General features: G+C 36.8%; 1 protein-coding gene across 2 annotated transcripts in view; it reads right to left on the bottom strand.

The window, feature by feature from the left end:
• The window catches only part of UVRAG (UV radiation resistance associated), a 303,419-nt gene that overhangs the window by 179,040 nt on the left and 113,202 nt on the right, over positions 1 to 11,177 (bottom strand). For both annotated transcript variants that reach the window (XM_021712220.1, XM_008057822.1), the window contains one exon: positions 5,216 to 5,321. In XM_021712220.1, coding sequence (XP_021567895.1) covers positions 5,216 to 5,321 — 106 coding nt within the window. The remainder of the gene's footprint in view (positions 1 to 5,215; positions 5,322 to 11,177) is intronic.

The raw sequence follows: 11,177 nt of genomic DNA, 5'->3' as shown, positions 1-11,177 counted from the left end.
GAGGCCAAGGCGAGTAGATCGCCTGAGCCCCTGGGTTCAACACCAGCCCAGGCAACTTGGTGAGACCTCATCTCTACAATAAATCAAAAAATTAGCCAGGAGTGGTAGCACGTGCCTGTAGTTCTGGTTACTTGGAAGGCCGAGGCAGAAGGATCACTGGAGCCCAGCAGGGCGATGCTGGGTGGCAATAGTATGCCACTGCACTACAGCCTGGGTGACAGAGTGAGACTCCAACACACACGCACACACAAAAAGGCAAGACACAGACTGGAGGAAGATGTTCCCAACACATATATCAGAAAAAGAATGTATATACAGAAGCATACACATACTCTTACAACCCCCAAATAAGAAGACAAAAACCCCAAGTAAAAATGAAAAAGAAAAAAAGAAATTATTTTACATCATACCAAGACTCAACAAATAAGTAAATAAATTATAGATATAGGTAATTATAAATATCAATATTCAATGGAAGGAACAGGCCTCCTTGGAGAAATGGCTGATTCTAGGACTGGGACAGGGCAAGACAAGAGGAGCCTGAATTAGTGACAGAGAGTAAGGAAATATCGTAAAAAAACAAACAAAAGAGATGGGGGCATATCAAAGGACACATAGCCAACTTGAAACATCTCTCCATGGTCAAAGTCAGAGAGGTGAGCAAGAAAAAAAATAAGATAGCACCAGATTATAACTCAAAGTATAAAATAAATGTACATAAGTTCATACTGATACATAAGTGATCAAATAAACACATAAATGGGGGAGAAGGAAAATCTCCCACAAAGAATTCCAAATAATATATATAGATACTCCCTTCTAGAAGATGAAACTAAATTCCCTTCCTCTTGATTACAGGGTGGACTCAGTAACTTGCTTTCCAAAAAACAGAATGTAGAAAGGGAACTTTATAGTGGAGAAACCTGGGAGATACTACCTTCACTGAATGATCAAGGTTTACGGCAACAGTGATTAGTGATGTTGATTTAAAAAAGGAAAGACAGAAAAACTATCATACATCAGAGAAGACAAGGAAGACATTATGACTAAATCCAATGTGGTATCCTGAACTAAACACCAAAACAAACAAAAGGCATTAGAACCCAGTCTAATCAAGAGAAAAACACCCGACAAATCCTAATCAAGGAATATCCTTTAAGATACCTGACCTGTCAAAGTTCTCAAAACTGTCAAAGTGATCAAAAAGAAGTAAAGTCTGAGAAATTCTCACAACCTAAGAGCCTAAGGAAACATGATTAACTATTTAAATGTTGTATGGTTTCCTGGATGGGATTCTGAAATAGAAAAAGGGTGTTAGGTAAAAGCTAAGGAAATCTGAATAAAGCATGGACTTTGGTTAGTGATAATTCATCAATACAGATTCACTAATTGTAACAAACGTGCCATATTAAGGTTAAATGTTAATAATAGGATAAATTGTATGTGGGATAAGTCCTGTACTGTCTTTGTGATAATTCTATCAATCTAAAACTGTTCAGCCGGACTGGGTGGCTCAGCCTGTAATCCCACGCCTTTGGGAGGCTGAGGTGAGTGGATTGCCTGAGCTCGTGGGTTCAAGACCCGCCTGGGCAGCGAGACCTCCTCTCTACAATAAATAAAAAAAAAATCAGCCAGGCCTGGTAGTGCATGCCTGTAATTCCAGCTACTTGGAAGGCTGAGGCGGAAGGATCGCCGGAGCCCGGCAGGCGAGGCTGTGGTGGCCGGCAGCGGCCACTGCACTCCAGTCTGGGGGACCAAGTGAGTGAGACTCCAACTCAAAAATAAATAAATAAAAATAAAACTGTTCTAACATTTTTAAAGCTTATTCATTTTAAAAGAAAAGCATTAGTGGAAATACTGGTGAAACCTGGATAAAGTTCATAATTAATAATAACATATCAATGTTAACTTTTGATTTCGACCATATAACATGCCAAATGCCTTGGTTATAAAAGATGTCAACATTAGGAGAAACTGGATGAAAGGTATATGGGAACTCTCTGAATTATCTGAGTACGCTTCCTATATACTAAAATTAAAAAAAAAAGATAGTTTATCCTTCTAATGCACAAAATATATGAACTGACAGTTCTTAAAAGATACATGAGTGTTCAATAGGATATGAAAAATGCTCATTATAGAAATACAGTTTAGAACCAGAAAAAGAAAATAACACACAATGCTAGAAAGGCTAAAATTAAGACTAACATCTGAGGTGAAACAGACAAATCTTTGAAAGACACAAGTTACAAAGTTCACTCAAGAAGCAGATAACTTGAATAACCCTATAACTATTAAAGAAGTTGACTTTCTAGTTCAAAACCTTCCCACAAAGAAAACTCCAGACCCAGATGGCTTCAATGGTAAATTTTACCAAACATTTAAGAAACAGTTCCAATTCTATACAAAAAATCAGACAAAGAGATTACAAGAAAACAAAAAATCAGACAAAGAGATTACAAGAAAACAAACTATAGACAAATATTCTTTATGAATATAAAAGCAAAAGTCCTGCAAAACTGTTTTAACAAATTGAATCCAGTAATATGCATTCTCCATGGCCAACAGAGCTTTCCCCAGGAATGCAAGTTGGGTTAACATTCAAGAATCAACCAATGTACTTCACTACAAGACTAGAAGAAAAGAGAAAAAGCATACAATTATCCCAAAAGACACATGAAAGGCATTTTCCAAAATTTAAAACATAAGCTGGGTGTGGTGGCTCATGCCTGTAATCTCAGCTACTTGGGAGGCTAAGGTGGAAGAATCACTTGAGCTCAAGGACTTCAAGACAAGCCTGGGCAACATAGCAAGATCTTACCTCTAAAGAAATAAATAAATCTAAGACACATAAGTAAAAATTCAAGATGACAAGAGCAGAAATTTATTAAAAATATAATTAATATCAAAAAGAAGTTGAACATAGGTATAATGTGAGATGATGCCACATCTTTGAAAATCATCAAGTATGAACCCAATTTCTTAAAACAGAGTTAATTACATGTGGTCTTAGTAGGTAATCTGATTTATTTCAACATCAAATATGCCTTCTCACTGTATTTTTACTTAGACTAAAATTACAGTCAATTTTTATATACTGGAAATACTTGGGTTGGGGTGATGATCTTAGGTCAATTAGCAAATGAAATGGGGGGAAAAAGATAATAGCAAAGGTTTCTAACATGCTACAGATGAAACTGACTAATTAACATGTAAACGATACTATTCCCTGAAAGGAGACAAGTAAACCAAACTCACTGTCTCTACTTGTCAAATGATTATGGGAAAGTTGCTTCCTTTCTTTAAGCCTCCTTTCCCTGTCTTATTATAAGAGGAAATTATGCCAGTTTTACTCTTAAATTCAATTAATATTTACTGAGCACCTACAATGTATTAAACACTTTTCTAGATGCTGGGGATACAACAATGAAAAAAAAAAAGAGAGAGACAAAAATCCATCTAAAATATACATCATGGTAAATGGTAACAAATACTATGGAGAAAAATAAAGCCAAAAAGGGGATAGAATGCAATGGCAGGGATGGGAGTGGGGGGTTGTGGTTTTAAATAGAGTTATTAAGGAATTAGATGATTTCTAGGTTCATATTTAGTTCAAAGATTCAATGCTTTTCTTCTAGGTGGACTAGGCAGTATAAAAAACACACAGTGAACCTCTGAACTTGACCTTTTTCAACTTATACATTCTATCACCTTGCTCTGTGTGTCACCACTTGTATTTTCAAAAAAACAGGATTAAAAGTACATTTTTCCATACTGAGATAAAGCACATGCTGTCATTTAATGAAACAAATAATTTCCCAGTCTTGCCTTGAGATAAGACAATAAGAAAAATAAAACCTAGCAATTTCCCCCCAAGACAAAGGTTCTAAAAATGTAGCATTTTTATACACTACAGAAAGAATTAAAATTAGCTATTTTTTTATTTCCCCCAATATATTTATGGTCTGGAATTTGGTCCTTTATTGGGACTAAGTTATAACAAAAGGTGGTTTAACGGTGTCTCCAAAATGGAAGATTTTTTTTATAGACAAGGAAAGTCAAATGAATAATAAGAATTACTACAATAGTTATTTCAGCTACCATATTTTGTATGACTGCTATGTGCCAGCTACAGCACTATTTTATATATTAAGCTGAACTATATGAAATGATCGTTTATAGGTCAGAATCAGTCATTTTAATCAGTTTGAACGAATACATTAATTTCCTTGAGAGAAGTCTGTGCATAGCTATTTTCCGAGGTTCTTCTACTACATTATTATCTTGGGCAAATCTTCAAAACAAAAAGATTTTGTTTGGGGCTGTAAAAGCCCTCTGTCAAGTTTGTCAATGACAACAGAAAGTTGTTGCTTATTTGTAATAATGAATTCATATCAACAAATATTGAAATAACTTTATCTAGAAATTAATTTGAAGATTTAAATTTTAAGTATCATAATCCACAGCACAAATTTCATCAAAAACTATTTATACTCAAGCATTATTTTAAGAAAAGCTCACTTTGTCAGCCATACCTACTAGTCCACTTAAAAAAACAGAATATTAAAAATAGACATTTTTCAAGGGTACCTGGATAACGAACATTTGTATTCCTAACCCTGAATTGTACCCCACATCTTTAAAATAAAAAATTTGTAAGTTAAAAAAAACATTTTTGTTCTCAACTTAGAAAAGTACAAAGCAACCCAAAATTATACTAATATCTTAAGTTTGTTCATTTGGGCTACGATTTTTATTTCTTTAGAAATGACTCTTTAAAAGAGTATTTTCCAAAACAGATCACTGTCACAAACCAGACTGTTAGGCTCAATCCAAATAATTTTTAAATTAATCTTTTAAAAGTTGATTAGTGTCAGTTTATTTTGTTTCCTTCTGGTAGCTATTTTTCATTCAATATATAGTTCATGTTTGGAGTTCATATTTATATTAGATTAATAAAATAGCCTGCTAATTAACTTCTAAGTAACTGTATATAATCTAAAGTTTCATCTAGCAGAAAAAGGCAGGCACTTTGTATGTTACATTATCATCAGATGGGAAAGTTTATTTTTAACACACAAATGTCAACAGAAGTCTCAGTGAAACATTAAAAAGATAATAACTATGTACAGTTAAAAAAAATTAATGCTAGAAGAATATAATAACCTCCTTTAGAAAACAAGAAGCATAAACAGGTAAATACACAAAAACATACCAGCTCATTGCTTGTAGACGTGAGTCTTAACTTCTCTTCAATTTCCTTTCCAATTTTCTGAACAGTTACCTGAGTCTGTTTAATTGCACACTGGGCTCTATGAAGCCTAGAAATTAAAATTATAGAAAAATGTGAGTGAGTTAACAGTAAACTTTCAACACAGAGCCCCAGATACAAGGAGGTACACCCCCAAACCCGGAATTATCTTTTTGGAGGGTAGGCCCCTTGTAGTACAGGTTTCTACAGCTAGGTTCTAGGAACCATCACTTCAGTATACCAGCTAATGTTGTAAATTCAGTTTCAGTGAATTCGGGGGGGAGATTCTTTCATTGCATTTGCCCATTTCATGGTGGGTGATTTACAAACACACCTGCCCACACTGTGCTGAGTGTTCAGCAGTTTTTAACCCAAAAGGGCATGACCCCCATGCCCCACCCTCCCCAGTCACCAGATCTCATCCCAAGCGACTTTTTGTTTGTTTGTTTCTGCAGATGAAAAAAGTCCTCAAAGGGAAACAAGTTGCCAATGTGGAAAAAGTAAACCAAAAAAAGGCAGAAACGCTAAAAGGCATCAAAAACTGAGCAGTAGAAAAAGCATCTCAATAGGTATATATTGATTGCATCAAACAGAGAGTACTCTGAAGGTGACTGAGGTTTAAATATGTAAAAATAAATCCACAATTCTTTATAAATTAGCTCTGTTTGGGGGGGTCCCCCCACATAAATGACAGTACTTGAGAATAGACAGAATAACGAACCTAACTGATTCTCAATTCTCTAGCATATTAACAATGAAATAACACGATTACAATAAATCCTAAAACAATAAAGTACTAAAACACCCTTTCTACACCTGCCTCTAATGTATTGAGAGCTAGGATGAAGAACTTACAGAAGTCTGGAAGAGCTTAAAAAATAATATGGTCAAATCCTATCATCTTACAAATGTGGAAACTGAGGCTTACAGAAATTAAATTGATTGCTAAAGTCACTGAGAAAGTATCACTGCTATCAAAGCAGACAATTAGTTATAGATACTCATAAAGAGAAAACGAAAGCCGGGCTCGGTGGCTCAGTCTGTAATCCCGCGCCTTTGGGAGGCTGAGGTGAGTGGATTGCCTGAGCCCGCGGGTTCGAGACCCGCCTGGGCAGCGAGACCTCATCTCTACAAAAAAATCAAAAAATTAGCCGGGTGTGGTAGCGCGCGCCTGTAGTTCCAGCTACTTGGAGGGCTGAGGTGGAAGGATCACCGGAGCCCAGCAGGTCGAGGCTGCGGTGGCCGGGAGCGGCCACTGCACTCCAGTCTGGGCGACAGAGTGAGACTCCAACTCAAAAAAAAAAAAAAAAAAGAGAAAACGAATTCACAATGATCCCAGTTAAGGTTGAATCAAGACAGCCAACACTCTGAAACAGATAAGGAAAAACCAAAAGATGACACAAAAGACAAAGTAATACATTTTAAAATGGGCAAAAGCCTAAATAGTAAATAAATTCTCAGTAAGGTCTCTTTCAAGTAACACTGAAAAAATTACAAGTTGTTTTTCTTTATGCTTTAGTTAGGGTTTTGCGGTGCTTTTCACTTTTTGGTTTTGAGCTTTAAATACAGCTCATATATTTCTTCTACACAGGCATACCACACTTTAACAGTTTAAATACAGCTCATATATTTCTTCTATACAGGCATACCTCACTTTAACATTACCTCTGACAACATTATTATCATTATGACCCTATACCCTAAAAATATTCATGGCATATTCACTTGGAAATTGACTGATAGTTACTGAGTATTTCCTGGGTCATCTAAAAGGGACCAACTCTCATTACAGCTACTCTGCTCATGAGATCAGTAATTCAACAAATCTCTAAGGAATCCCATGGAGGAGATTATATTCTATCTGATTGTCTCTTGCTCTGGGTGTGTTTGTGTGTCTGATCTATATTAACAGTAATACTCTCTTCAAAGGCAGTTCTAAAGGCATTTTTAAGCAAGGTAAAATGTGTGCTGTGGTCCCTGTCCACATCTCCAGCCTCATTCCTGATCTGTTCTACCTGGCATTCTCATCTCCAGCAATATTACACTACTGGCAATTTTCCAAACATATAATGCCATTTCTTCCTTGTGTACCTTTGTAGGAGCTGTTCCATATGCCTACAAGTTCTTCCTGTCCTAATTCACTAAGAGGCAGCTCAAGGGAACCTCTTGAGCTCTTCTAGATAGAAAGAGCCCCTCCTTCCTCTGGAAATCTGCTACATCATGTGTATGACACCACAACAAATATTATAGAACCACAATTTACTGCAACTGTTTTATTTATTTGCCTATTTATTCACTAGATCTTCCTGAGAAAAAAAGAATCTTATCTTCTAATAGTATTCCAAATGCTTGGCACTGAATATGACACAAAGGAGGTACTCAGAACAGATTTGCTGACTAACATCTAATGTCTGAACATAAAAGCACAGTCCCAAGATTTAATATTTTTATTGATATCAGTGGGCAATTAACTGAAAGAGCAATGTAATAGTTTTCTATATTTATAACTTCAAAATAGTATATCAAAGCAAAAATCACATAAATTAAAAGTCACTTATTCAGGTAGAAAAACAAGTAATTTTTACTGAAAATGTTATCAGAATTCTAAAAATGACAGATATTATCAACCCAGAGAAGAAATCAACAAAATAGCCTGTTACTTTAAAAGTAGGAAAGTGCTGCCTAAACTTCACTGGTACTATGCAAACAACCTTGTCAAATGGTAAAGACTTTAAAAATAAAAATGATTCATGACCATAATTAATGTATGACTTCAACTATTTGGCTCTCACTGCCCCAGACGCTTTCTGATCTTACTTTAGGGGCTTAAAACACACAGACAGAGTCACATTTCCTCCAATCTTCAGTGTTATCCAAATAGACTTTCAGAGCCCCTGCTACATCAAGACAGAGCTAATAACATCCCACTTTCAAATCCAACAAGAGAATAAAAGCTTGAAGTGTTTGGGCTTTTAAAAATAACAAAGGACATCCTGATTCCCCTGGGGGTGAGAAGATGACGGACCGACAAGAAAAGAAACAACTGCTTTACCTCCAAACTGACTGGTCAGTTACAGGAGAATGTTTCCTGATTTTGCAAACTATGAAAAGAATCTATAAAGAAAGAAATATATATCATGTAGTCATCTGGGTGAGTGTTCAATACCAACATGAACACTCCCAAGGTGAAATGAGGAGAGATCAAGTAGCCAACACATAGGTACTCTTGTGATAGCAAATAGATGCAACCCTACATTACTTAATATGATCTGAAATAATTAGAAACTGAAACTGGGCTACAAAGGCGCTTTGCAGTCAGGCAAGCTGTCTCATGCCTGTAATCCCACCACTTTGGGAGGTTAAGGGAAGAGGACTGCCGGCGCTCTAGAGTTCAAGACCAGCCTGAGCAACATAGTGAGACCCCGTCTCTACAATAAGTCAAAAAATTAGCCGGGGATGGTGGTGTGTGCCTGAAGTCCCAACTACTTGGAAAGTTAAGGTAGAAGAACCTCCTGACCCCATCAGGTTGAGGCAGTAGCCATGATTGTGCCACTACTCTCCAGCCTGGGTGATACTGAGATTCCAACTCAAAAAAAAAAAAAAAAGGTACTTTGAGGTTAGATATTTCTGTGAATGTTAAGATACATTGAATAAAATGTGTTATGTCAAGTAGATACTAACAAAGATTAACTAAGCCAGGCTCGGTGGCTCAGCCTGTAATCCCATGCTTCGGGAGGCTGAGGTGAGTGGATTGCCTGAGCCCGCGGGTTCGAGACCCGCCTGGGCAACTTGGCAAGCCCTCATCTCTACAATAAATCAAAAATTAGCCATGTGTGGCAGCGCGCACCTGTAGTTCTGGCTACTTGGAAGCCTGAGGCGGAAGGATCACCAGAGCCCAGCAGGTTGAGGCTGCGGTGGCCAGGAGCAGCCACTGCACTCCTGTCTGGGCAACAGAGTGAGATTCCAACTCAAAAAAAGAAACAAACAAACAAAGAACAAAGATTAACTAATACCAGACCAATCAGATATTAACAATAATCTCAGTAATGGAGTTAAAAGATAATTTTGTCTACTTAATGTTGATCATATCACATCAGAAACACTGCATGCAAGTTTAAGATTAAGAATGACAAATTAGAATATCTAGAAAGGCAGTGAAGTACAGTTTTGTATGGCTTGCAGGGAGAGCTTAAAAAGGGAGGAGTAATATAGGAACAAGAGAAGTCAACTGAAACAAACTAATACCTTATCACTAATGGTTTTGTATTCCATACGAAGGAACTTAGATTTTTATTTCTGTTTAGAAAACATTAAAATGTTTTAAGCTGGGAAAGATTTAACTACACTTGCACTTTAGAAAGATCTTTCCTCTTGTAATAACACACAAAGAAAAATAACTGTAAATAAGAAGGCTAGTGCCAAGTTATTGCAACAGTCCCAAAACAGGTGACATTGTGCTAAATTAAAATACTATTGAGGCCAGGCTCGGTGGCTCAGCCTGCAATCCCGCGCTTTGGGAGGCCGAGGTGAGTGAATTGCCTGAGCCTGCAGGTTCGCGACCCACCTGGGCAACTTGGTGAGACCTCATCTCTACAATAAATCAAAAATTAGCCAGGCTTGGTAGCGCGCCTGTAGTTCCAGCAACTTGGAAGGCTGAGACGGAAGGATCGTCAGAGCCTAGCAGGTCGAGGCTGTGGTGGCCAGGAGTGTGGCACTGCACTCCAGTCTGGGTGACAGAGTGAGACTCCAACTCAAAAAATATATACATACTATTGATAAAAAAGATGATATAGATGTGAACGGTGAGAGAGAGGACAAATAAAGAATGACCAATATCAAGATGAAACAGAGGACATCACTACAGATCCTATAGACAAAGAGAATTATGGGAAAATTAAGGGTAACTCTATGCCAAATATATTTAACTTAGATGACATAGCCAAACTGCTTAAAAACTATGAGTTTCTAAAACAAACAAAATAAATGGAAAATCTCAAGCACCATTATCTATTAAAAGAAATTAAGTTTGCAATTAAAAATACAAAATAAGGCCAACTATACAAAATAATCCAACTACCAGAGCAAATTTAGCAAATTCAAAGACTCCAGATTAATGTATAAAAATCAATTGGTGTTTTTATTTATTTTATTTTATTTTTTATTTTTTTGAGTTGGAGTCTCACTCTGTAACCCAGACTGGAGTACAGTGGCCGCCCCCGGCCACCGCAGCCTCAACCTGCTGGGCTCTGGTGATCCTTCCGCCTCAACCTTCCAAGTAGCTGGAACTACACGCGCGCGCTACCACGCCTGGCTAATTTTTGATTTATTGTAGAGATGAGGTCTCACCAAGTTGCCCAGGCAGGTCTCGAAGCCGCAGGCTCAGGCAATCCACTCACCTCAGCCTCCCAAAGGCGTAGGATTACAGGCTGAGCCACCGAGCCCAGCTTGTGTTTTTATATAATATCAACAAATAACCAGGAATAAACCTAATAAAATATGTAAAAGAACTATATACAGAAAACCAAAAAACACTGCTGAGATATTAAAGAACACTTAAATAAATGGAGACACATACTATTTCATGGATTGGAAGACAGAGGTCAAGTCTTCCTAAATTGATCTATAGAGTCAAAGAAACCCCAATCAAAATCTCTGAAGGGTTTTTTTGTAAAAAAATTGGCAAGTTGATTCTAAAAGTGATATGGAAATACAAAAGACCTAGAATAGCTAAGAAAATATTGAAAAAGAACAATGTGCAGGGCTTATACTACCAGATTTTATGACTTACCATAAAGCTACATTAAGTAACGTAGTAGTAGTTAAATGAGACTAAACAAATAGATCAATGAAGTGCAATTCAGATTATAGAACTATATATAATCCATTCATATATTATTAGTTTTTTTGGTTTTTTTTTTTAATAATT

Source organism: Carlito syrichta, unplaced genomic scaffold (assembly GCF_000164805.1).
Source record: "Carlito syrichta isolate Samal-C Ts95f unplaced genomic scaffold, Tarsius_syrichta-2.0.1 Scaffold303134, whole genome shotgun sequence".
Lineage (NCBI taxonomy): Eukaryota > Metazoa > Chordata > Mammalia > Primates > Tarsiidae > Carlito > Carlito syrichta.
Note: the sequence above shows the minus strand (reverse complement) of the source record. Positions and strands in the feature narration are given on the sequence as shown.